We start from the raw sequence: 24,222 nt of genomic DNA on the forward strand, positions 1-24,222 counted from the left end.
AGCGTTTGCTAATTCCCATATGTTAAACTTTTATTTTAAAATATTTTGGTTTGTTTAAAAAAAAAAAGTAATTTAGCATATACGGTTACGATGGTCAGAACGTTTCATTGACTTAATGTTATATATTTTCCCATTCGTATTTACGGTGTTGATCTGTTTAGAATAGCTGAGCATTAAACAATGAATAAATAAATAACGTCCAAGAGTAGGAACCAATGTACCAGACAGAACGGACACGGACCCAACAGCAAGTAACTAGCGGAAGTTTAGACGGTTGCTCTGGGTGAACAGAGCGAACAGTGTCGCATTAAACCAAAAACCTCCCTCAACTACCCCCTTCCCTCGCCCATGGCGTCCAATTCAAATATCGATATCGAGGATGCGACCCAGCACCTCCGGGACATCCTAAAACTGGACCGGCCCGGTAACTGCACCGGTAAGTTTGACTGGGAATGCTGCGGCGGCTAGGCTAACATAGGCCACGCAGAGCTAATGCTACATGATGCTAACTACCAGAGGGAAGTTATCCAGTTTAAAAATCCAAATGGTTGTTGGGAGTGTAGCTAGTCGTTTGCTAAACCGTAAATTAAATCTGTTTTCACAAGAGTTAGGTAAATGCTTATCATGGCCCAAATGTTGTCTGTCTTTATTTGTGTGATGTTCGTCACTAAGTATCTTAACGTCTTCAGTAGTCGGTTTGTCTCTGAATTAAGCCTGGAACCAATTAAACTAAACTTCTCCACATACGTTGGGATATTATTATAAGTTTGTAGTTACATTTTCTATGCTATATAAAATAAACTAAAAATGTTACAATTTCACAGTAAAGGTCGCGAGCTCAAAGCCAGCGTCGTGCTTAAGGGGGTCTTAGAGCTCGAATGATTTGGATAATAACAAATGAAGTGTGGAATTTACTTGTGTGTTCGGTGTATTTTCTTCCATGAACAAAGGTTTCCCTCCCATGATCCAAAGAAAAAAAAAATGTGTTGACCATTCTAAATTGTCAGCTGGTGTTATTGAGTAGTTGTCTCTCAATGAGTCCTGTGATAAACTAGTTACCTTTACAGGGTGTCTACTGCCTTTAACCATACCCAAAAAGTTAATTTATTTACATGGATGATTTACTGTATTGCAGGATTTTGAAGACATTAAAAATGGCATTGTGAAACAAAATTGGGGGGAAAACCCAAACAGTTTAATTTGTGCGTTAAAAAATAAATCTTTTTTAATTTTCAACACGAATATAAGAACGACTTCAATTTCCCTTACTTGGGGGAGAATTTGGGATCAGCGAGCAGGAACATGTCAAAGTGATTGTGTCTGAAGTGGACTGCTGTTCACATCACTTATTGTGAAAACTCTTCTCAGACTCCCTGCCCGACCATGACAAGAGGAAACCGTCTCTCAACGGGGAACTGAATGGGTTGCTTGGGACCGCAGGCCTTCTCGGTTCCAATGATCTTTCCACCATGGGGGATTCAACAAGACCTATTTCTACGGACACCAACAGCTTGCAGGAGCTGCAGAGAGTGTAAGTGTGGCAGGAAGTTTGACTCAAAGTTCAATTCTCTCCTTCAGGAGCAGTTCAGGCTGATGCGGCAGGATCCAAAAAACTAAATGGTATCTCAACCTCAATAAAGGAAGGACTTCATATACAAAGTTTCGATATACTCAAAATATTACTCAGCTGACATCATTTAGAACAGAAGGATTTCAGTCGAAAAAAACATTTTCTTTAATATTAAATTAAATGAGGTCTCAACTCTCAGGCAGAAAAATTATATTATGTAGTATGGCAACCTATATAGAAATCTTAATAAGTCACCCTAACATAAACCATTTAGAATTGAAAAATATACAACACAATTTTTAATTCTGCAATGCAGGACACTATTAGTTGGTGGAAAAGGGACCTCAGTGGGATTATCTATTCAGAGTTATAGAGCAACTTCATCTCTAAAAAGTTTCTGTTCTATTGAACTTATTTTCAATTATTGAATCAATTGTATACATCAATCATTATCATCCATAAGATTGTATTTATGTCATAGGTCTTTTAGTTAAAAAAAAATGATTATAGAAATATTGTCCAGCACATCAATTTGTGTTGCAGATCATTTCATGTACATGTATGTTCAACTTATGTTGAATACTTAATTTTAGACACTCCATTGCTCCATTCAAAACAGACCATTGAGGGAAGAGTGCATACATTCTTCAAATTGTTAATGAGTTAATTGGAATTATGCTAAGAAAGCTGACTAGACTTGGACTAATACATTCTTGAACCACCAAATTAACTGAATAAAATGATCTTGTATTGAATCACATCACATATGGCATCTTATCAGGGGTCTACTTGAACTTATCTCTGTACCTTCAGCTGCCTTACTGGTGATGATCGCTCCACCTGCGTCCCCATCACCTCCTCCAATGTGGAGATTGTGGCCAGTCAAGACTCCAACATCAACAGCAAGGCCAGAGGAAGCAACAAGGTCAGTTTCAGCGGTATAGATCACTGGAGATAAGAAACAAAAAGTTCGGTTAAATTAAGATTTTTTTTGCTCATGGGGGAGATGGTTGGTCGAGCATAAGATGGTTTAAATTAAAAATAATTCAACAGTTTCTTTCCACAACAAACATGTGAAATTTAATTTTTTTATTTGAAAGACAAACATTACTATGTGTACTATGTATTGAAGTCAATTTCTCCTCTGACTCAGGTCAAAATTCAGCCAGTTGCCAAATACGAGTGGGAGCACAAGTACCACTACGGCCGATTGATTGCCGTCTCCAACGCCTTCCTGGCATATGCCATCAGAGGTGAGTCAGTACTGGGACTGCTACATTTCCAGTTTTACCATTTTAGACAAAGTTGGTGTAAAAAAAAAAAAAAAGAATGTGGTGACAAGACCCAAACAGTGACACACGCATAAAAGACCACAGCAAACCTGATCTGTTCCAGTATCAACTTTTAAATTGCCCGACAAGCACATGGCTATGCATATTACTCTTTCTCTTACTGTTACCAACTTCAATGCTGGTGATTTAGATCACCTTGGCACTCATAAGTTAGTTAACCTTGACTACAACGTAGGTTGCTCTTGATTAACCAACCCTTAAAAATCGTTAGGAAGAGCCTGTCATCATGTATGGGCTGAACGATTATGAGATATTATATTAGATGGGTTGTTCTGGTGTTATGCACTCGACTCCTTTTTATTTCTATGGGGGTTTTCGAATTGCAGTCCTATGGAGGTTTTTGAAGACTCTATACTGCTCCCCTAAAAAGCTTCTGTAGAGCAGGGGGCCATTCAGCAACCGGTCAAATCATTATTATGTATTTGCGTTGTGGTTCGTGCCAATAGTAAGTCACGTGACTTAAGTGATAGGCTGAAAGTCAAATTAACAAAATCGCCTTTATATCACAAATGCAATTATTCGTAACTTGTTTAACCTATCATTGAAAACTTTTATTTTCTAATCATTTAAACAATTCTATGGCCATAAAAATCGAATCTTACCCAGCCATTTGTATGGTACAGTCATGACGGATATGTTCTATGGAGCAGAATAATTGTGGGTTCAGTTAGATTTTTCAGTATTTGTTGAGATTCAAGTCTCAACATGGAAATAGATTACCTGTGACCAAAATGATCTTCTTCTAACCCAGGAGCCAACAACCACGCCATGATCCGTGTGCTGAGCGTAGGTTCTACCGAGCGCTCTCTTCTCAAGGGCTTCACTGGTGGGGTCACAGATCTGGCATTTGCTCACCTTGACTCATCACTGCTGGGTTGTGTTGATGAAGCTGGAAACCTCATGGTGTGGCAGCTCACCTGCACTGGTGCCAACATTCTGTATCCTGCATAACACGTGGACGCACACCAAGAGAGTTTGTGACTGTGGCTGCATTATTACTGATGGTGCAGTTGATGCTCCTTAACTTTTACGCCACACAGAGATCAGATTGTAATTCATGTCAATAGACCAGACAACACGCCACTCAGCTCTCACCGCCGCCTCATCTGGTGTCCGTTCATCATGGATGAAAATGAGGAAAACCAGGATGATGCAAGCCAGACTCTTGCTCTCCTCCATGAAGACCGGGTGAGTTTCTTTTCATCCTACTACTAGTCATGTGACTACAACATTAGTGTTGTAGCTTGACATGCACACTAAAAATGGAGTGGAAAGTATACATCATGTTTAAATATATTTGAAGATTACATTTACAAGTTATAGCAGTAAGATAAAACTCAATTGTCATTCAAATAGTTATCATAAGAACTGACGCATTATACTGTAATTTTCGGAATATTAAGCGCAACTGATAGTAAGCCTTTCGTTCATTGTTATAAATAACCAGTAGTGAAGTCAGAATTCATTCTCTTATTAAAGGACTGGCCCCTGGTGGCCGATGATCCCTAAAAAAATCTATAAATGTGTGTGGGGGAAAAACTAGTGGCTTATAGTTCGAATTTTACTATATTTACTATAGTAAGATCAAGCGAGCTTTTGCCCTTCTGCTCCACGGGAGGTTTCCGTCCTCCCTGAGCTCGCCTTAGGACACCTGCGTTACCGTTGGACAGGTGTACCAGGTGTATATATATATATTCAATAGAAATTAATTTGAAGAAAATTTTGAATGAGGATACATTGAGAGAAAAGAGAGTATAGAGTAGGGCAGAAGATTCCATGGAGGATGCTGGAGATCTTGCTAGAATAACTTGCTTCATTTTTCTAGCCAACTAGCTTTTAATCAATAAAATGGTGTAAACTTAAATGGATATAAAGGTGTGCTCTAGGGCCTCCTATAAATAGTTTTTTTTAATAAATGACAGTTAATGAAAATGAGATCTGGTAACAAAAAAAAGTTAATGATGGTCTTTTATAGTACATCCACTAAGATTAAGTATGTATGTCTTGTTTTTTTGATATGGTTGCATCTTTCACTCACATACTTCCCAGTTTTTATACAGCAACATTGCTCAAATGGTAGTTAAGCTTGGACGTCCCTGAGCAAGACTTTTACACTAATTGATCCTGATGTCTCGATTTTACCATCAGTGTGGGATTGTGAGGTGAAAGGGCAGAGTACAGAAAAGCACAGAAGGTGCCAAATCTGCAGTGTCGGCTCTTTGACATGACTTGAATGAATGGCACCTCGTAAGCTTTAAGTTGCTACTTTTTCCTCCTCTGAACGTTCAGGCAGAAGTTTGGGACCTGGAAGTCTTGAGAAGCAGCCACAGCGTTTGGCCAGTGGTCGCCACAGACCTGAAAGAAGGACTCATCACTGTCAAAGGCTATTCTCAGGTGCCAGCCATTTTCCTACATCAGTGTGCATGAGATGAACTTTATTTTTCTGAATGCCCTTTTTGATGCATACGTTCATAAACTGAAATCACAACTAGATGTTCTTGTCCATCAGGAATAATGGTCACTTGCGAGCATTTTTAATAATAATGTAATTTTTTAATTATATTGCCATTGTATTCTTTTGTTTTGTTTTGAGCGGTCAAACTCACTGAGCTGAATTTGGTCGCATGGCAACAAACATACTGTTCTTTAGTCAAGGTGACCCATAGACAAGGGTTAAGTTAAACCTTTATATTATTTTTTACATCAGTAATGATGAAAACATGTCTGGCTTTATTTTAAAAAATGTTTTAATGGTGTTTGTCTTCTTGGCTCTACTCTTTTTGTTGGTTGAGTTCACGTTGTGGCTGACATTATATCTTGCTAAAAATATCTGTTTTTGGTTACCTAAAACAGTTAAACTTTTTTCCTCTGTTTATTAGAGGCCTGTTTAAATCTTTTCTTAACAATTTATGTTTTGAAAAAAATCCCAGTGTCGGATGAGGAAATAACTTATGAAAAATGTTATGAACAAGTCATATTTCTACTTGTGCACATTTATTTAACAAGCTACATGCAACTAAATCCTTGTTAGTGGGGTTACTTTTATTGTCATTTTGCCTTTTCATAGTTTTGTGCAAATAAAGAAACACTAGAGAAATCGTAATATTGTTGGATTTGATCAGCATGTTTAAGCAATAAAACTGCTATAGAAGCTTTACAAAACAAGATACTGTACTTTTTGCTAGTAAGACAGATGCTATTAAGCATCACAAATAATCCTAAAAAAATAAGTGTCATTTTTATTTAACCCAGGATGGTTGCCCTTCCCATGACTAGTTTCATTTGATCCACACAATATTAGTTTTGTTAGTGAGAGTCAATGTTTTCTGCAACTTTTCTGCAGCGTGTGAGCGAAGGAGCTCTCTCTCCTGATGGAACGGTGCTAGCAACCGCCAGCTATGATGGCTACATAAAGTTTTGGCAGATTTATGTGGAAGGCTGGCAGGACAAACCTCGGTGAGTTTCACAAGCAAAGTTGAGACAAAAGAGTTAACAGATATGAGTTCTTGGCTGATCTATGTGTGATGACTATAAAATCTCTTCTTTTTCCTTCGTCTTCTGCTCATCAACATACCACAGATGTCTTCACGAACTGCGACCCCATGGAGGACGACCCCTCTCATGTCTCCTTTTCTGTGACAACCACAAGAGGCAGGACCCAGAGTAAGTTTGCTTACATCTGTGAGCTGCTGACTGACTTGAAATGACTTCACTAATGCTTTTTTTTTACATAGGGTTCCGTTCTGGAGGTTTCTTATCACTGGAGCAGACCAGAACCAGGAGCTAAAGCTGTGGTGCACTGTCTCCTGGACCTGTTTGCAGACCATCAGGTGGGCTTATCTACTCTATTCTGTCATTTCTGTTGTGCACCTTGATATGTGATATTTATAATTTCTATTTTGATTTGCTTTTACCCAGGTTCTCCCCCGATATTTTTAACTCTGTCCTGCCGGGACTGAAGGCAAGTCTTGACCTATCTTCTGAGTATCTCATCCTCACAGACGTCCAGAGGAAGGTTGGTTCTGATTTATTGCTGTATGCAATTTCTTTTTTCATCAATGTGCACAAGTTCAACATCTTCCTCTTGGATCCTTAAAAAGAAAAAATCTGCAATTAGCTTAAAATGTCTTGACAGAAAAAAATGAAAAATTTACAGATGGACAGTAGTGAGCAATGGAATCAGCCGGGACTCTCTCAGCAGATGCATATTGCATTTCTACTTCAACGCGGTTCGTGTAGCAATTTAAGAAAAAGAGGTGATTGCTCTGGGCAACACCAGAAGATGTACATTTTAGAGATGCTTCAATCCCACTTTTATGGGCCCAATGATAACTGGGCTTTGAGTATCTACCAATCTGAAAATAATAATAATAATCTCTATTTATATAGCGCCTTTCTAGACCAGGGTCACAAAGCGCTTTGACAGCCATTCACACATACTGATGGGAGTAGGCTGCACACATGCGCCGAATCTGCCATCAGGCGCAATCGGGGTAAAGTGTCTTGCTCAGGGACACAACGACACAAGCTTGTCTGGAGCTGGGATTGAACCTGCAACCTTTTGGATTGCAGGCAACCACTCTACCATCTGAGCTATGACGTCTAAACTTTCTTTCACGACTGTGAGATAATTCTGGTCATGGTTTGAATAAAAAGCAAAAATGACTACATATGGAATTACAAAATTTGTATTTATTTAAATAGGGTTTTTTCACCAGCCTTTCGATTGAAATACCTGTAAATTCTAGACTTGGTTTACTCTAAAACTTCCAAAAAAGGGAGATTAACTGTTTAGAAATATAATGAAACTATAAGCAAAGTGACAATTTGTTGAGATGCAAAGCGATAAACCAAATTCCAGAACAAAATAAAATCAACACTTAATGATAAAGAATTATAATCGTTATCAAAAAACAATGTCCAAATGAAATTGCCTTTAATATACGGTATTTAAACTATAGCTATATGTATATAATGTTTATACTGTCGGTGTCTAATTCATTAAACAGTAAACCATGAACTAGTTTCTTGTTTTTTTTTTAACAGCTCATCTTCTTAAGCGTGATACTTCTTTGAATGCTTAATAAAGTCAAATTGAATTAAATGTGCCATAAGCTGTAGAAACCATGTTAACGAATCCCATAAGAAATGCTGAACACATACACAAATAACCGGACCCTGACTGTAAACTGGTCTAGCCTTTATTTATTTTATTTTAAAAATCGGAGATCTGTTGCTCTCCAGGTTCTTTACGTGATGGAGCTCCGACAGGACTTGGAGAATGGCAAGGCCAGCTTCACAACCATCTCAGAGTTCCTGCTCACACACCCAGTGCTCAGCTTTGGAGTCCGGGATGTTGGCCATAGTCGGTTACGACACACTGAGGTTTTGCCAGCAGAGGATGACAGTGAGAGTCTGACAACAGGTTTTTTTTTTTTCAAGGTCGCCGAGCTAAATGTAAATGTCAAGATTGTTTAAACGTAGCATGTGGTTGTTTCAGAGGGAAGTCAGGGTCCAACAGAGTCTACATCTGGAGTGGGGATTAAACTTTACTGTGTCCACACAAAGTAAGTTTTCTTCTATAGAGTTTTAACATGTCAAATATATATGTAGCATCAGAAATTGTTCTTTGTATCCAGGAGCCTGCAAGATGTTCAGATCTGGTTCCAACCCCAAGCAGATTCCAACTCTTGTGCCTTCCCGCCTATCTGTGACAGTCAAGATGGTTTGGGTGGATATTTAACCCTTAAAATAAACAATGAAAGATTAATTAAAAATGTTCAATAATGACCCCCTTTTCTTATCCAGCCTCATTGTCCGATCATCTGACAGATCAGAGCTCAGACAAGGACTCGATCAGTGGCTCCCAAACTGACCTAAGGAAGATCCCCTCACTTCCTACACCCACTGACTTTCTGTCTAATGCTAGCGCAGCTATGCCAAAGCTGATGACTCCTGATGCCTTTATGACGCCGAGCGCTTCGGTGAGAGCGTTTAAAACATTCTTTGTTTTTAGTTTATTTATTTAGTTGTGTTAGATATTATGTGCTGCATCTCACAGGGCCCGTGAGTAGCACAAGTCTTTAATCAAGAGACCTGGATTTAGACATCAATTAAATACTTTTCGTCATATCACCTTCAGGTTCCTGCATCTCCAGGAAGCAGTGCCAGCAGTCTGACCATTGTAACGGCCATTAGCAGCAACTCGGACTCCACTAGCAGGTGCAAGCTGTTTGGATTCACTAAGCCGGTCTGTACTTGATCCCCAGAAGACTGAGTGGTCCGTTTTCCTTCTCTTCAGGCCCATGGACGACATCAGCCAGAGTCCTGGCAGAGCTGACATCATCACCAGTCTGTCACTGAGCACCAGCAGCCCCAGACCAATCTCTACTGTCCTCCTACCTGGTCTGGAGAACCTACCGGTACGAATTTAAAGTTCTTATTTGCTTAATTTTTAACAGCAAATGCTCAACCGAGCTTGATCAAAAAAGCGGGAAAGTTTGATTACAACCTATCCATAAACCCTTATTTCTTCATTTCACCACATCTGCGGACATCATAAACATTGATTGGAGTAACGTTTTACAGTAACTACTACGAGTTTTCCGATCCCGGTTTCTTGTTTCTGTCCTATCCAGCCTCTCAAGATTGAATTGCGAATCAGTGAAAAAGGTCTGATTTGCAGATCCGATACAGGTAGAGATATGAAAAGCTTCTAGTCATAAATAGAGCAATTCATTGGAAGCAGTTAATGCTATTTTCATCATTGGGATCCGCCTATATTCATTAAATAGTTAGTGTTTAATACTGGATTAATCGAAATGACTTCAGGGCGATCAATGATAAATAGTAAACGAAATACATGACAAGTTTAATTTAGGTCACAACAATGTTAAACACTTCATCTCTACGTGATCAACACTTTAAAACTGCGATCATGAGCAAAAGTCGTCCAGACTTCTTCCACGCTTTAAGGTCCCTCAAAAGCAGATGCTTAGCTTTTCTGAAGCAGATTAAGACTAGTTTATTTGATTTGTTTACATAATAATTGTTGTTCGAAGACATTATTATATTTATGGATGTATTTAAATGTATTTATTGTACAAAACACCTGCTTATTGTCCCCCCTAAATTAAATAGTATATTGTCAAAAAAATGTAATCGTGTTAAAGTACTTTTTAAACCTCTTGAGCACGTTCTATCAACACTGCTAATAGTAATAACTGTGACAGTTTTGGTCATAATGAACTGATATAAATTTCAATTTTTTTAATTGTTATGATCTTAAAGGAGCTGTAGGGTGATATTTGGGTTTGATAAATTCACTGTTGTCAGCACTTATGTTTCAAGTTATCTCTTTTATTCAACAATTTGAGTTTTTGTATAGTTGGTATTTCTTAGGGGTGTAAGAAAATATCGATAACGATACATCGCGATTTCTTTTTTTTATTCCCGATACTGTATTGCTATTCAATAGCACTGTATTTCTTTTTTTTTTAAAAGCTATATTTACGGTGACGTCACGCGCTGGCACCTGTGGAGCAGTGTGAAAAATGCGAAAAAGATTTAACACCACTAACCAGATTAAGCATCTAAAGACGCATCACTACAAAGAATATGCGCAAATCAAAGTAACAAGAAAGACAAGACAAAACGAAGAAATTAACTGTTCTGCAGAGACGAGAGAAACTTTCAATCGACCGCATGAAAGTAAACAATAACAAACGTTCTTGTTAAGTTCATGTTGACTTCATCATTGGAATCTGCCTCAATACAGTAGATGGAGAGTTTGTGTTTAATACTGGTCGAGTAAAGGTTGACAGCGTAGTCGATCAATATTGACACAGAAATACATTAAACAAGTTAAGTTGAGTCATTACGGCGTTAAATGTTTTACTAACTTACTATTAAATCATGTTAATCACATATCAAATGATTCTTTACAATAAATAATAAATAAAATAACTGAATTTAAATTAAATGTTATTTCAAAGGTTATATGTGGTTTATGTGTTTAATATTTTGACAAGCACTTTTACCTTCTTTTTTTTTTACAAAAAGTATGTGGTCCTTTCTATGCTGTAAAAGCCAGAAAAAGTGTTAAAAGAAACTATATTGTGGTTTCTACAATATTGCAATATATCTAGTTACTTTGAAAGTAGCAAGTAACCTACAATAACTGAGTCACTTTAACTGTTACTAAGTTACTCATTTAAAGAATCATGTCCAAAAATGTTCATAAATGATCTTTAACTCAGAGTTACCGTTGGTCTTTCTTTCTCGTAGACTCTGCCGACACCTAGTGGGCATCTGGCACTCGATGGTCCACAGGTTCTGGATTCCTCACAACTTCATCTAGCCTCCCCAACGAGAGCCCGATCCCCAGATGTTATCTCTTCAGCCTCAACAGCCATGTCCCAGGACATGCCGGAAATCGCATCCCAAGCCCTACAGCGAAGTCTTGTCCCTGGTCTGGACTCGCCCCCACTCTCAGCCCTCCAGGCAGATAGCATGGCCTCAGCTGCCTCCGCCCTCCACATGCTAACATCTTCACGCAACACCAACAACAACGGGTACTGTAACAGCCCATAACTTATTCAAAACATTCTTATTCACCCATGGCTTTTGCAGGCTGCTGCCTCCAGAACTAGGGGGTGCAGAAGGTCCAGCAGGAGGTTCCTTGGAGCCAGAGCTCAGAATGAGCAACACTCCCTCCCTACTGGAAACGGCATTATCACAGGAGAATGCTACAGCAGGAGGAGGATCTACTGATGGCGGTGTGAGCCACACGCCCTGGCCGGCTGCACCTGACATTACCAGAGAGACACGGAACAGTGCGAGGGACAACAGCCATGCTGACCGGTGAGGATGCACAACCAAACTGAAGGAACCGTCTGTTTATAACAGAATGTGTGTGTGTGTGATTAAAGTTAGTATTCAAATTGCAGGAAAAGCATTTACAATGATTTTTATACATTTTATTTGAAAAAAATATATATACTCTACCAAGAGCATTAATTTAATCATTAATCATCATTACCATTTAGGTTCTCATTCAACCAGGTAATGGTTATCCAGAAATTTTAAAAGTGAGGCAAATGGAATGTGTAGAGATTTAGATTTAAACGGAGCTGGGATCGGCAACCTTTACAACTCAAAGCCATTTTGTACCGTTTCCTACAGTAATTATTCCATATAGTGTTGACTTTCGGTTTTTGCCTTCATGCTAAATATAAATAAAACGTTAGTACCTTTTCTACTGACCCTCATGTTGACTAAGGGTTGGGATTAAGTAATCTGTTACATTTTAGATTTATAGACATAAATGTTTGGTCTTGTTAATGTAACAAATGGAGCTCAGTTGTCTTGGTCTTCATTTTCGTTAAGACACAAACATCCAAATATGAAGGGAGAGAAGCATGTGCCAATGATGGTGTAGAACTGATGTTCTTATATCGACGATGCATCATTGGAAAAACACTATGAAAATCTTAATGAAATACCCACATTTATACCAAAAAAATCAGTGAGAAGCTGGATACAGCTCCAGAGCCGCAATTTGCCGACCCCTCGGATTGAGGTTTCACTGTTCGCACGAGAGGCTTCTTCTGACTTCAATTAAATGTTTTTTTGCAATGATATTGAAACATTTTGTCATTCACTTCAATAGTTGTGATTTATTTTTTGAAATATTTGAGAGCTCATAAATGGATGCAAAAGACACCATTGTCATGGCAGTTTCACATTCTGCTGTAGAATTTGTTAATTAGTTTCATACTAAGGATGCGTTTTTCTTCGGTTATTATTCAAACCTCTGAAGTTTGGAGCTTTTTTTTTCTTGTTCCAGCTCCAGAGATGACTCCAAGGACAGACTGAGTTCGCCATACCCCCGTCACTCCTTCCACCTCGCGCAGAATGACAGTCAGGACCTAGATTCAGAGCGGAGGTATGAATGCTCATGCTTTCTCAACATTTCTTATTTATGTTCACAGATTTCCAACCAAAGTTTTTCTCAATTCAGTAGTAGTAGTTGTGTTGAAGCCAAGTTTCGGGCTCAAAACTTTGGGGCTCTGGGTAGTTTTGGTACCAACAATATTTTTGTACTAAAATAACTTATGACACACATTAACTTCAAACTAGTTGAATGACTTGTATACTGTGACTTGAGGTGTTTTGTGTGATTTTTATTTTCACTGTAAAAGTTCTGGGGATGGTGTGAAAATGCTACATATCACGCTGGTTTTAGTGTAGTAATAATAGGTTTTATGTACTAAACAAAGTAAAAGTTATGTTATTTACAAAAGCATTTTTATTGTTTATGAAAAATTGCTGGCTACTGGAAAAAAACAATTTCTACCTTACCTTACCTTACCTTATCATAACACATATCATATTTCATCATCCACAATCTGATTCATTACCTCATCGGTATCCATCCTTCATTCAGACAATGGAATTCTGGAAACTGCCTCAAACAGGGACATGGCAACTTTTGCGACGTTTAGCAAGTGATCATGTGTAGTCCATAGTCTCCTGTCAGGCTAAACATTACCACCTTAGTCCACTGGAGTCGATCACCTTAAAAATGCATAGAGCTGCTTTAACCTATTCCTTAACTTGGCTATCCTAATGTTGGTGGTATGTCTATAACCACCACCTCAATTTTTTTTTCTCCCTACTGCAGTGACCCTGACGACGAGGTCGACAGTAAGTTGGCATCCTCCTCTGGAAACTGTGCCACTCGCTCGTCTCACAGATTGCCAGTCAAAGACTGGAAAACGTCCCCCAGAGCGTCACCAAAACAGAAGAGGAAGAGCAAGAGAGAGAGCAGGTAGGCTGACCGCAGGACTAATGAGAGTTTAATAAGAGTTCAAAAGTACAGCATGTACACTTTGGGAAAGTTGATGCTGTCAATGTGAACTGACAAAAATGTTGTGGTTTCATCTTCTGCAGTGAATCATCTCAGCTGAGGCAGATGGACTCTGCTCAGGTAACACCCTTTAGAAATACAGTTGTTTACTCAAAACAACTGTTTGATTAATCTTTAACTCCAAGGTGGTCACATCTGTTTAAAAAGGGTGTATCACTGTATTTCAAAGTGGCATTACATCAAATATCTTTATGCCGCAGAAGACTGCAGAGGTGCAGGAAGAGCTGCTGATGTTGCTGCGTGGCCAGCAGAGGGAGCTCACTGAGCTGCGTGGGCAGATTAAGGCTATGCAGAATTCCATCGTCGGCCAGGTTGAGCAGAGGATGAGCCACCACCAGGAGCAGGGACGTATCCTTCATTGCTGCCGCCATCTCATTTATAGACTAGCTGTTTTAAGTTTAAATTTCAAGGTTTATAAACTAAAGGTAAAATAATTTGACCAAAAAATAAATCATGTGAATTTGAAGAAGAGTGGTGTTTGGGATTCACACAATGTGAGGTTAATTGCTGGCGTATGAAGTCACTTTCAGGATAAAATTCTTAGTTAGTTAACATGGTCCTGTATATTTGGCACCTGCAGATGATCGGATACCCCTGGTTGTTTACAATTAAATCTAAATAAGGAAAAAAGGAAATAAACTTTTTTTCAAAAGTCCCTCTTACAGTATCTAAAAGTAAATTCACTTATAAATAAAATCACTTACAACATACAGTATGTAAAAGTTGATTAAAAAGGAAAAGTTTTTCTTTAATGTTCATAAGAATAATTTATTTTTCTTTGAGAGTAAATTGTTGATACGTTGGTAGAATTCAATCTCCCTATTGCACGCCATCTTTTTTTAAGAATGTTATTTGGTGATCAACAACTTGTTCGAGTTAATGAGCACCACACAAAGATAATATCGTCAGGTGTGCCCTCAGTCAGTCTTTAGATTGTTAACTTGGCCTCAGAAAAACTGCAGACAAGAAGCTTGTTCCTGTTTTGTTAAACCTTACTTGAGCTTATCTGGACCTTAACTCGTCACCACTCAAGAGCGCAGACTTGAGCAAGCTCTGGCACAGAGTCACATCCACCAGCAGCAGCTACAGGAACAACTGAGCCAGCAGCTCAGCCACGCACTCTGCTCCTCACTGACCAACAGGATGGACAAAGTCCTGCGAGAGGAAATTAAGAAAGTTGTTCCACCAAGTAAGAAACACGTCTGTTGTCGACACTTTTAACAAAAACTGAATTTTATTTTCATCAACCAGCAGTATAACAAGTCCCTTGTCCTAAACCCCATCATTTTAACCAATCTTGACTTGTTTTACCTTCACAAATATGACCTTGATAGATTGGATATATTTACTTTGTTAATCTAGTATAATACTAAATTGCATCCTTAGCCTTTATCTTAGGCTTTAAATATTAACGTCTTAACCTTTTTTCCCATAATCTTCTGTAATGCTATTCTTTTGTCTTTATATTATCTCGTTATATTTGAAACCTAATTTTTATTTTATAACAACTTTTTCCACTTTTCTATTAATCGTACCAACGATTCATTATCTTACCTTTGTTTTACAATATTAGCTCTTATCCAGAAATGCCACCCTTGTTTTATTTTCTTAGCCAGATCACCTTCTCATCATTTTAAAGTTGTGAAACTCGAAATCTCTTTTTACCTCATCTCACTTCGGAATGTCTCGTGTTGATCTGTGTAGACTAAAAGGTGTCTCGTGTTGACAGCTGCTCCTGGTCCTAAATATATTGTCAACTTTAGTGCATAAAAAGACTCTTGATGATTAAGAGATTACCGGGTCGATCAGCTTTCCCACCAATGTTTAAGTGTTCCTAGGGAAACATCCCTTATTGCTCTGTGACATGGAGAAACTGTCCCCCTGGAGTCCTGAAGGTGTCTGTCACTTATTTAAATAGTCTGTAAATTATGAAGATTTCTTGTGTCTGAGTAAGAATAGAGTTTCGGGCCTCATCTCTGTGAGCACACTGTCGGGTTAGACGGGAAGAGAACCGTCCCAAATACTTAATTAATTGTATATTGCATCATTAACTTCTTATTCGGATTACTCCAAAATTCTCTCCCAACTAAAGGAGAATGTTTTCTTTGTGCAGCCATCACCAAGAGTCTGGAGCCTATCTCAGGTCAGCTGACCAGTACTATTACTGCCAAGTTGGCCTCCGCTGAAGTGACCATAAAGGAAAATGTTACCAAAGTGGTCAAATCCAAGGTGGGTGACTTGAGTCCTTTCTTTTGACGTTCAGTGACTCATCAGCCTCCTTTTAAAAATTATTTTCAGAACACAGCAGACGCGATAGGACGAGCAGCGGCTGATGCGCTGCAGGGTCCCATCCAGGCAGCCTACAAAGATACCTTCCAGAGCATCGTGGTGCCAGTGTTTGAGAGAAGCTGCCAGTCCATGTTCCAGCAGATCAACGACAGCTTCAAGCAAGGGACCCAAGAATGTAAGTTACCTCAATTCAGTGATTAGTGCATTCATCATCTTAATGTAAAGTTGGACTCCGAAATCCTCTTTCCAAACTTTTTGTCACCTTCTGTGATGGTGTTGAAAGCGTTGTTGAAAGCGCTAAGCCACAAGAAGAAGCTTTCCTAGTGCTTATTTCTTTATGTATACAATATGCAATCTTTTTAAAGGTCCTTTTTTCATGCATTCCATCTCTAATACAAAAAAAATCATGTATTTCTTTGTGGTTGTTAAGATAAAGTGATAAAGCCGTTGTTATGATAAAAGCAAATTAAGAATACATTGAAATAAAATGGAGAAGGTTTATTTGAGTTAGTTACAGATGTAAACAAACGTAATGTTAGACTTTGACTTTATTACAGTATTGCAGAATACAACAACACTGCATCAGTCATGGCTTTCTTTTTATTCCATCTTTCACCTTTTTGCAAAGTTGTTCGCTATTCTTTCATCTTTAAGTGCATCACCTGTAATTCCAAATAGATTGTAATTCATACAAATTTAATTGTGTAAATCTGCAGTAAACTTTGAAGTACACACACACACACACAGTAAAGCATCCTGACATCGGTAATTATGTAACACTGGACTCAGGGTCTTTTATTTAGCTGTGCAACGATCATCATTTTAGATGTGTTGTTTGTGTATCATGAGCTTCACTCGTAATTTCTGCGTGTTTTTTTGATTTGCGGTCACAGCGAGCTTTTGAAGAGTTTAGTTGGGGTGGCTGGTACTCTGCTTCCTTTAAGTTGAACCACTGGTAGAATTTTAGCCATCCAGCTGTAATATTTCTGTCGAGCATGATGCCATTGTGCCACAGGTTAAGCAAAGAGTTTACGTCCATCCTGCTTGTTCTGCCCTGCGCTGCTGTAAGTCATTTGACTACCGTATTTTCCACACTATTAGGCGCACCTTTAATGAATGGCCTATTTTAGAACTGTTTTAATAAATGGGGCGCACCGGATTATAAGGCGTATAGAATAAAAGATTCAGTCAAACCTTTGACTGGGGTTGCGTTATGCCTCCACTAGATAAAGCTGTGCTAAAGGGAATGTCAACAAAACAATCGGATAAAGTCAAACTTTATTAAGTGTTCTGACAACTCTGTTAACTCCCATGGTAACGATGTTCAAATAATGTTTAAAAGGCATCAAGCAGCAGCGCTTTGTGGTGTTGTAAGCAGACAAATGTTGAGTAGGCAGCACGTGTATGACAGCTAGAGTGCGCGTGTATGCATGTAGCAGAGTGATTTTGAGCAAAAATATAGGACTAACGCACTTAAATATATGTTTAGTGCTGCATGTGCATTGTAGAAACGGCCTTTCTCATAACCTAGCTTCAGTCTACCACTGACTCTTGAATTCATGGTGCTCAGATCTGTGCCAGTATTTGTGATTGTACAAAAATGCCAGTGTTGAAGTTGAGGATTCTTTGTCTGACTTGGCCACAGCAACGCCGCGGTTCCAAAGCATGTTTGTACTGACTGAGTGAAATTTTTTCACCCATGCCTTCAAAAAGTATAACAAAGGCTGTTTCTGTGTGGACCCGCTGAACATCCAGAGGGTCTTTTCTAGGTTCTTGTTACACAGCTCTGCAGCCTATTTTAATAAGGTGTTTAATGTATCTCTATGGTATCAAAACTCTTTATGCACTGCTGCTGTTCTGCAACTAAATCTCTCTTTTGTCCTTCACCCTGGTAGACATCCAGCAGCTGGAGAGTCACGCGAAGAACAGGAAGCAGAGGGAGCAGGAGGTGCGAGACCCCCGCATGGACCAGCTCCAGCTGACCATCGACAAGTTCCAGAGCTCCACCGATCAGTTGGCCAATAACATCACTGCCAGCGTACGTGCCGAGGTCCACCACCAGATCCAGATGATGTTAGGAAAGTAAGTATCCAAGCTGTTTCTCATTCATCAGTGTCAGCAACGTGTTCCTCTTCTTGACCCAGTGTCTGTTTTCAAACTTCACACACTCACTGGCCTCAGCTCGCGGCACACTTTCCAAGAGCTGACTGCTAAATTAAATATGATAAATCAAGTACAGAGCCTTTCGGACTTGGTCTGGTTTTGCATCATGTGGTGAAACGGCTCTCAATACTATTGCCTGTTCATTCAGAGTAATAAAGAAGAATCGGCTGCTCCGATTGTTCACAGGATTGAAATAAAACTAATTAAAAATAAGGTAGCCGGAAATAGAAATAGTGTTACAAGTATCAAGTTGATTAGGTTGTATACAAACTAGATGGTCCCCAATAATAGGATGGAAAATAATTGAAACACCCAATTAGGGCTGAGTATCATGGCCAGTTTCCTAAATCGATTCATAAGATATACATTTCTGTTCAATTCAGAATCTGCTTTTGAATAATAAAAAAATCTCAATTGTGTTAAAATGTATTTTATTTTCTCCTCATTTTAAGCAACAGTTGTACTTTATTCATGCTCTACCCTCCACATGCCATGGCTTACCTCCCAATGAAAGGAAATCCTTATTAAATAAATTAAAGAGCACAATTCTAAGCAGTCTGAGGTTGTTGACAAGAATGCTAAGCAAAGAATTGGTGGAGATTGTTGTTAAAATAACGGGTCTGTCGTCTCCCTGATTCTTTCTTTAAGTATAACCATTTTTCTATTAAAAGCTCAGCCTAACTTATTCACGGTCACGTCTGAGAAAATCCTTCTGGGGAATAATCTTTTGGACAACAAGTGTTCAGCATATCTGCCTCAAGCATGGGCTTGCTGGACCTTCCTCAGAGCAGCTGATGACCTGCAGAGGAGAGGCAGCCTATTTTAATCCTCATGTAATGCCTTCGATCCGGTCTCTGGCTCCCTCTGCAATTAACTTCCCGGCCTCACCAGTTTATCCGGGGTTGTTGAAGTGGGAGGAAACCTGAGTATTTAAAGTTCTTCTTGTAGATAACCAAGGTCTCTCCTCAGCCTGCAGGAGTCAATCCTAAGCCATGTGCAGCGTATTGTCAAAGGGGAGGTGAGTCTGGCCATGAAGGAGCAGCAGGCTGCCGTCACCTCCAGCATCATGCAGGCTATGAGGTCTGCTGCAGGGACTCCTGTTCCCACCACCCACTTGGACTACCAGACGCAGCAGGCCACCATCCTGCAACTGCTGCAGCAGGGCCAGCTCAACCAAGCCTTCCAGCAGGTGAGAAACGCACACGCACAGCTCCTCCCATGACCCTCCATAATTTTCTGTTAAACTGCACATATAATCACAGACCTTAGATGGTAGAAAATATGTGCCTGGCGTGTAACTGACTGAGTGTATAGTTAATGTAAAACAGAAACAGAGTTCTGTATCACATTAATATAAAGAAAGATAATGTCTACTGAGAAAGCACAAAACATGTGTTGGTCAGCAGCTGCAGGTGTGTTTGTTAATGAAGAAGGAAAGGATGATCCTCCTAGCTAGGAATGTGTTCTGCCTCTGGTAACCAAAAAACAAAGACATCAACTGATTATGTTCTGGAATTAGATGTGTGCTCAGGTCTGTATTTGTCTTTCAACACAGGAACTTCTGTGGTCCTCTTCTCACAGAGCTTAAAGTTCTATCTACCTATCCATTTACCCTCAGGCTCTTTCAGCAACAGACCTGAACCTGGTCCTGTATGTGTGTGAAACCATCGACTCGCAGCAGGTCTTTGGGCAGCACCCATGTCCCCTCACACAGCCTGTCCTGCTGTCGCTGGTCCAGCAGCTCTCCTCCAACCTAAGCACCCGCTCCGAGCTCAAGTTGAGGTGAGAAACACTTGATTTAATCCAAGCAGACCTACTGTGTCCAATATACTGTATTTTCTGCACTATAAAGCGCACTTAAAAGCCTTACATTTTCTCAAAAAAAAGGACAGTGCGCCTTATAATCTGGAGCGCCTTCTATATGAACATTACCTGGTGGGCTACTTGTTTACAAACAATTTCATGACTCTGCGCTGACTGAGCTGACACGCCGTGGGCATGTCTCGCGATTCTTCTTGAAGCCTTTAAACATCATTTGAACATCGTTACCATGAGAGTGAACAGAGTTGTCCGAACGCTAAATAAAGTTTGACTTTATCTGACTGTTTTGTTGACATTCCCTTTAGCACAGCTTTATCTAGTGGATGCATAACGTAACCCCAGTCAAACTTTTGACTACATCTTTTATTCTATGCGCCTTATAATCCGGTGAGCCCTATTCATTAAAACGGTTCTAAAATAGGCTATTCATTAAAGGTGCGCCTTATTATGCGCCTACTAGGGTGGAAAATATGGTACACCAAAACCTGTGGAGAGAAATCTGGCCTTCAGTTTTATAGCAATGCTGAATCAAATACAAATACTATTTTTCAGCGGGCTTCAATTGGTTTGCAGACCCCGAATTTGAGACCCATAGATGCTAGATGCAATAGCAGAAAACTTCTGAGGAAAATAAAGTGCTGGGCAATCAGGACTTGGTCTACTGAAAGTTTCTTCTAAAGTTGATCCATGACCAGGTATCTTGAGGTCTGATGTCCTGTTTTGTGGTCATAAACTTATTTAACACTGAGTCAGTGGTGGACTGGACAGACGCTCGTCCTGGGTCGGATCTCCTGCCTTTTGTTTTATGATCTGGTGTGGACTGCAGCATCTCTGCCCCTCATGCTCCTGATGTCCACTAAAGCCGGTCCTCTCCCACAGTCGGGTCTCTTTACAGCCTCATCACCTGTCTGGCTTCGCAGCTGCCGCTAATAGAAGCTTGCGCTGCCTCCGGGTGTCGTCCGAGGAGATAGAGCAGCTCTCCGGGGTGTCGTCCGGACTCCTGCTTTATTAGCTTGCGGTGCAGAAGAGGAGGCTGAAACATCAAACCTTCACTTAAATATAGCATCTGCTTTCTTCAGAGGACGTTCTGCCAGAACACAGCCAGCTCTTATTCTGACTCGGTGAAAGTACAGTCCTGCTGTCAGCACATGCTCTTATGACCACTGTACGTGTTACAATAACCACCATAGTTACGCCAGCGCTGTTCTAACTGAAACTTTTGTACATCTGATCACACCACCAGTACTCGTCTGACTACTAATTACATTAATACTGTATGACACTTTTCCCTTTTAAGAAGTACTTTTATTTTTTTCTTCTAATTTTATTCTGCTATTACTTTTGTTGCAAATACAGCCATTACTATTTATGACCTCTTCCATTTTCGTCATAGATGTTTTACTACAGCAACTTTGATAACAATATTACTAATGTAGTTGGGTCCAAACTAGCCCATATTCAAGCTGTCATTTTATTATTATATTAATTTTATTTATCTTATTACTCCTTTTTAGTCAGTTAATTATTTTAATCTGGTTAAAGGCAATGGTATTTTTATACTAATAAAATTCTGTTTGAATATGATAACTTCCTACTAATGTCAACAAATCCAAGGTGTTCTTCCACAAATCCCTTTTCAGAATTCTCTGAAGGTTGTTATTGTTTTTTAGTAGGATATAAAAAAAGACGCACTGATTTAATTTGTCTTTACCTCATTTTCATCACCTTATTTACCCCCAACTCACAATGTGGTTGCAGTTTGAGGCGGATTTACATCATACCTTGCCTTTGTGCTTTAATTTTTTTATTTATTAATGTAAGTACATTCTTAACATTTACTGTACACAGCTCCTTCACTATCATTAGTTGACTAAACGTAATTCTTCTACAATCACTAGTTCTGTATTCCTGCCACAATTCTAGTGACTCAATGACAGTCGACTGCTTAATCAAATCAGCTTTTTACTTGGTTATCCTTTAAACATCAGCTAGACACGTCCTAACAACCAGACCTTTAACTGTATATTTATTGTTAAAGCGCTTTGTGACCCTTGTCTAGAGAGGCGCTTTACAAATAACCTTTACTTACTGACTTATTACTACAAACATGCAGATAAATGAGCAGAGTAACTGTAGAGACACGGCAGCAGCTGTCTGACTGAGAGTGTCATCGCTGGGAGCAGGACGCAGGTGAACGTGGAACAAGTCAATCTGTGCAGGACTGAGAGAGTCTGGATCAAGGACATTTGCGCCGCACACTCAAAGTCATAGTTGTTATTGGTGAGAAATACAATGCTGCATGTTTCTTTGTCTGCACTCCACACTCGTGTGTCCTGAAGGTTTGACAGAACTTCTTTTGTCAAAGTCATTGTACGGTCGACGTGGCAACGGTTGTCAGTCACCGGTTGACTGACTTGACTTACTAGCATCAAGCTTGTGAACGGCTTACCTCGCTGCTGCTCTGTGTAACGGAGAAAGATAAACATGATCAACAGTGTGAGAGACTCGTGTCCGTCTGGGATGACGAGAGTATTCACTCTTTCAGGGGCTCACTTCAGTGATGAGTCAAGTCCGACCCACCTTAAAATGAGTTTAACGAATTGAGAAAGAAGAGCTTTGTCCTGTTGGTCTCTGATTCACGTTCAATGAATGAATCATAACTCTTTGAGGTATCATCATTCATTGTTGAATTGCTGACTTATATTTTTTTCTTTTTCCCCCAAATTGTCTTACTTAAACTGCAAATTGTCTGTTATGACAATTTAAATAAAAACTGAATTAAATGATGAGTTTTACTTGTTCTGGGCGCCCTCTTGTGGACACGCGTAACGATGCTTGATTTTTACTTTGATATAGGACTCAAATAACTGTTTTCTGTCAGTGGATGTGTGACTCGGGCTTCTTTTTCATTAGTTGGAAACCTGGAAGTTTCCTACTTAGATCTGTTGAGAATCACCGAGAGAGTCTACTTATGGCTTAGTTTCCATCCTCCGGTGAAAAGTTGATCCGTGCAACACATGACTGAATAATTTGTCACGCTGGATAGGAAGTGGGCTACACTCTTTTTCAGAAAAGATTTAACAACATCTTCCTCCCCCCCCACAGCTACCTGGAGGACGCTGTCATGAATCTGGACTACAGTGACCCTCTGACACGGGACCACATGGCCTCTGTGTTCACACAGGTCCAGCCCAAACTCTTCACCTTCCTGCAGCAGGACGCCCACAGTCCTCTCAGCAAGAAGGCGCGGCGGCTTATGATGATCCTGCAGGGACTCCTCAAACACTAGCCTCGCCACCAAAGACGGATGCATACCTAGATTCCGAATTCTAAGCAGCAAGGACTAGATGGGAGGTCAGACTCTCACTAAAGTCCCTCTAGCGCCAGATTTCTACTGGGGACTTGAAGAATGTTTCAGAGTCACCGGAAAGTTGTTCCTTTACCCGTTTTGAGTTTTGTTTGGACGTCAACCCCTCTGCTGTTGTATGTATGGTCCACAGAGGGTTGTCAGTTTGACGAGAAGTACGATTGACCACCAGGCTGCCGAGCTAGCAGAATTTGATATTAGTCATTTCAGTTTTATGTTGGAATATTTCTCCTTCTTCTTCATCCACCTTTCAAGTTAGTGATTTATTTTCGTCCGAGTAGTTTGTGAGTCGTCCATGTGTACTGTCGGCATTTTTTAAAAATATTTGTAATTTGTGAAACCTTTGTTACTGATCAAAACGTCGGCTTTATGTCCAGGCCTGAAAGGGGCAGCAATGTTATGCAACGTTAGTCCTGCTGTCTCCATTTTAAGTTCAACAATAAACACACACAGTCGAGCTGAAGTGCCTTACTGTGTTCTACTCTCACAGCGACACTCAATCTCATCTGTTTCTCTCATATAGTAAGTAAAGTTCCACCTGTTTGTACTTCAGTTATAAGGCTCCATGATGAAGTTCTAGTCATGTTACTTCAGTTCAGCGAATGACTCTTTACGTTCTGCTCTGAAAAGTCATGTTTATTTTACCCTCAACATGTTTGGAATAAAAAAGTAGTTTCATGTCATTTGTGTGTTTTAATCAATGATGTGGAAAAAACATTACTTATGATAT

At 39.6% G+C, this 24,222-nt stretch overlaps 1 protein-coding gene across 4 annotated transcripts; it reads left to right on the forward strand.

The window, feature by feature from the left end:
• The first annotated feature begins 265 nt into the window (after window positions 1-265).
• edc4 (enhancer of mRNA decapping 4) lies at window positions 266-24,175 on the forward strand. Of its 4 annotated transcripts, none has more exons than XM_087796976.1 (30): window positions 266-436; window positions 1,369-1,531; window positions 2,384-2,495; window positions 2,724-2,823; window positions 3,674-3,860; window positions 3,963-4,110; window positions 5,212-5,316; window positions 6,266-6,378; window positions 6,502-6,585; window positions 6,657-6,752; window positions 6,841-6,937; window positions 8,167-8,347; window positions 8,423-8,489; window positions 8,562-8,653; window positions 8,731-8,906; window positions 9,065-9,144; window positions 9,224-9,344; window positions 11,209-11,495; window positions 11,554-11,784; window positions 12,770-12,868; window positions 13,607-13,753; window positions 13,876-13,912; window positions 14,053-14,200; window positions 14,886-15,041; window positions 15,966-16,081; window positions 16,151-16,316; window positions 18,037-18,223; window positions 19,274-19,493; window positions 19,923-20,086; window positions 23,231-24,175. In XM_087796976.1, the coding sequence occupies exons 1-30, from the start codon at window positions 349-351 to the stop codon at window positions 23,412-23,414; spliced, it is 4,152 nt and encodes a 1,383-aa protein (XP_087653102.1). In that variant the 5' UTR covers window positions 266-348; the 3' UTR covers window positions 23,415-24,175. The 4 variants fall into 4 exon arrangements, with proteins under 4 accessions (XP_087653102.1, XP_087653104.1, XP_087653100.1 ...); XM_087796978.1 differs by having other exon boundaries at window positions 14,056-14,200; XM_087796974.1 differs by having other exon boundaries at window positions 6,266-6,377; window positions 6,483-6,585.
• Window positions 24,176-24,222: the final 47 nt, after the last annotated feature.

The sequence above is a fragment of the Callionymus lyra genome, chromosome 8 (assembly GCF_982586985.1).
Source record: "Callionymus lyra chromosome 8, fCalLyr1.hap1.1, whole genome shotgun sequence".
Classification (NCBI taxonomy): domain Eukaryota; kingdom Metazoa; phylum Chordata; class Actinopteri; order Syngnathiformes; family Callionymidae; genus Callionymus; species Callionymus lyra.

What these genes read in the sequence shown, in the direction of transcription:
- edc4 (XM_087796974.1), top strand. Translation starts at nt 349, where the DNA reads ATGGCGTCCAATTCAAATATCGATATCGAGGATGCGACCCAGCACCTC. An exon ending in ACCTGTTTGCAGACCATCAG is followed by an intron (nt 6,753 to 6,840) that starts GTGGGCTTATCT and finishes GCTTTTACCCAG; the next exon opens with GTTCTCCCCCGATATTTTTA. An exon ending in CCACCACCAGGAGCAGGGAC is followed by an intron (nt 14,201 to 14,885) that starts GTATCCTTCATT and finishes TCACCACTCAAG; the next exon opens with AGCGCAGACTTGAGCAAGCT.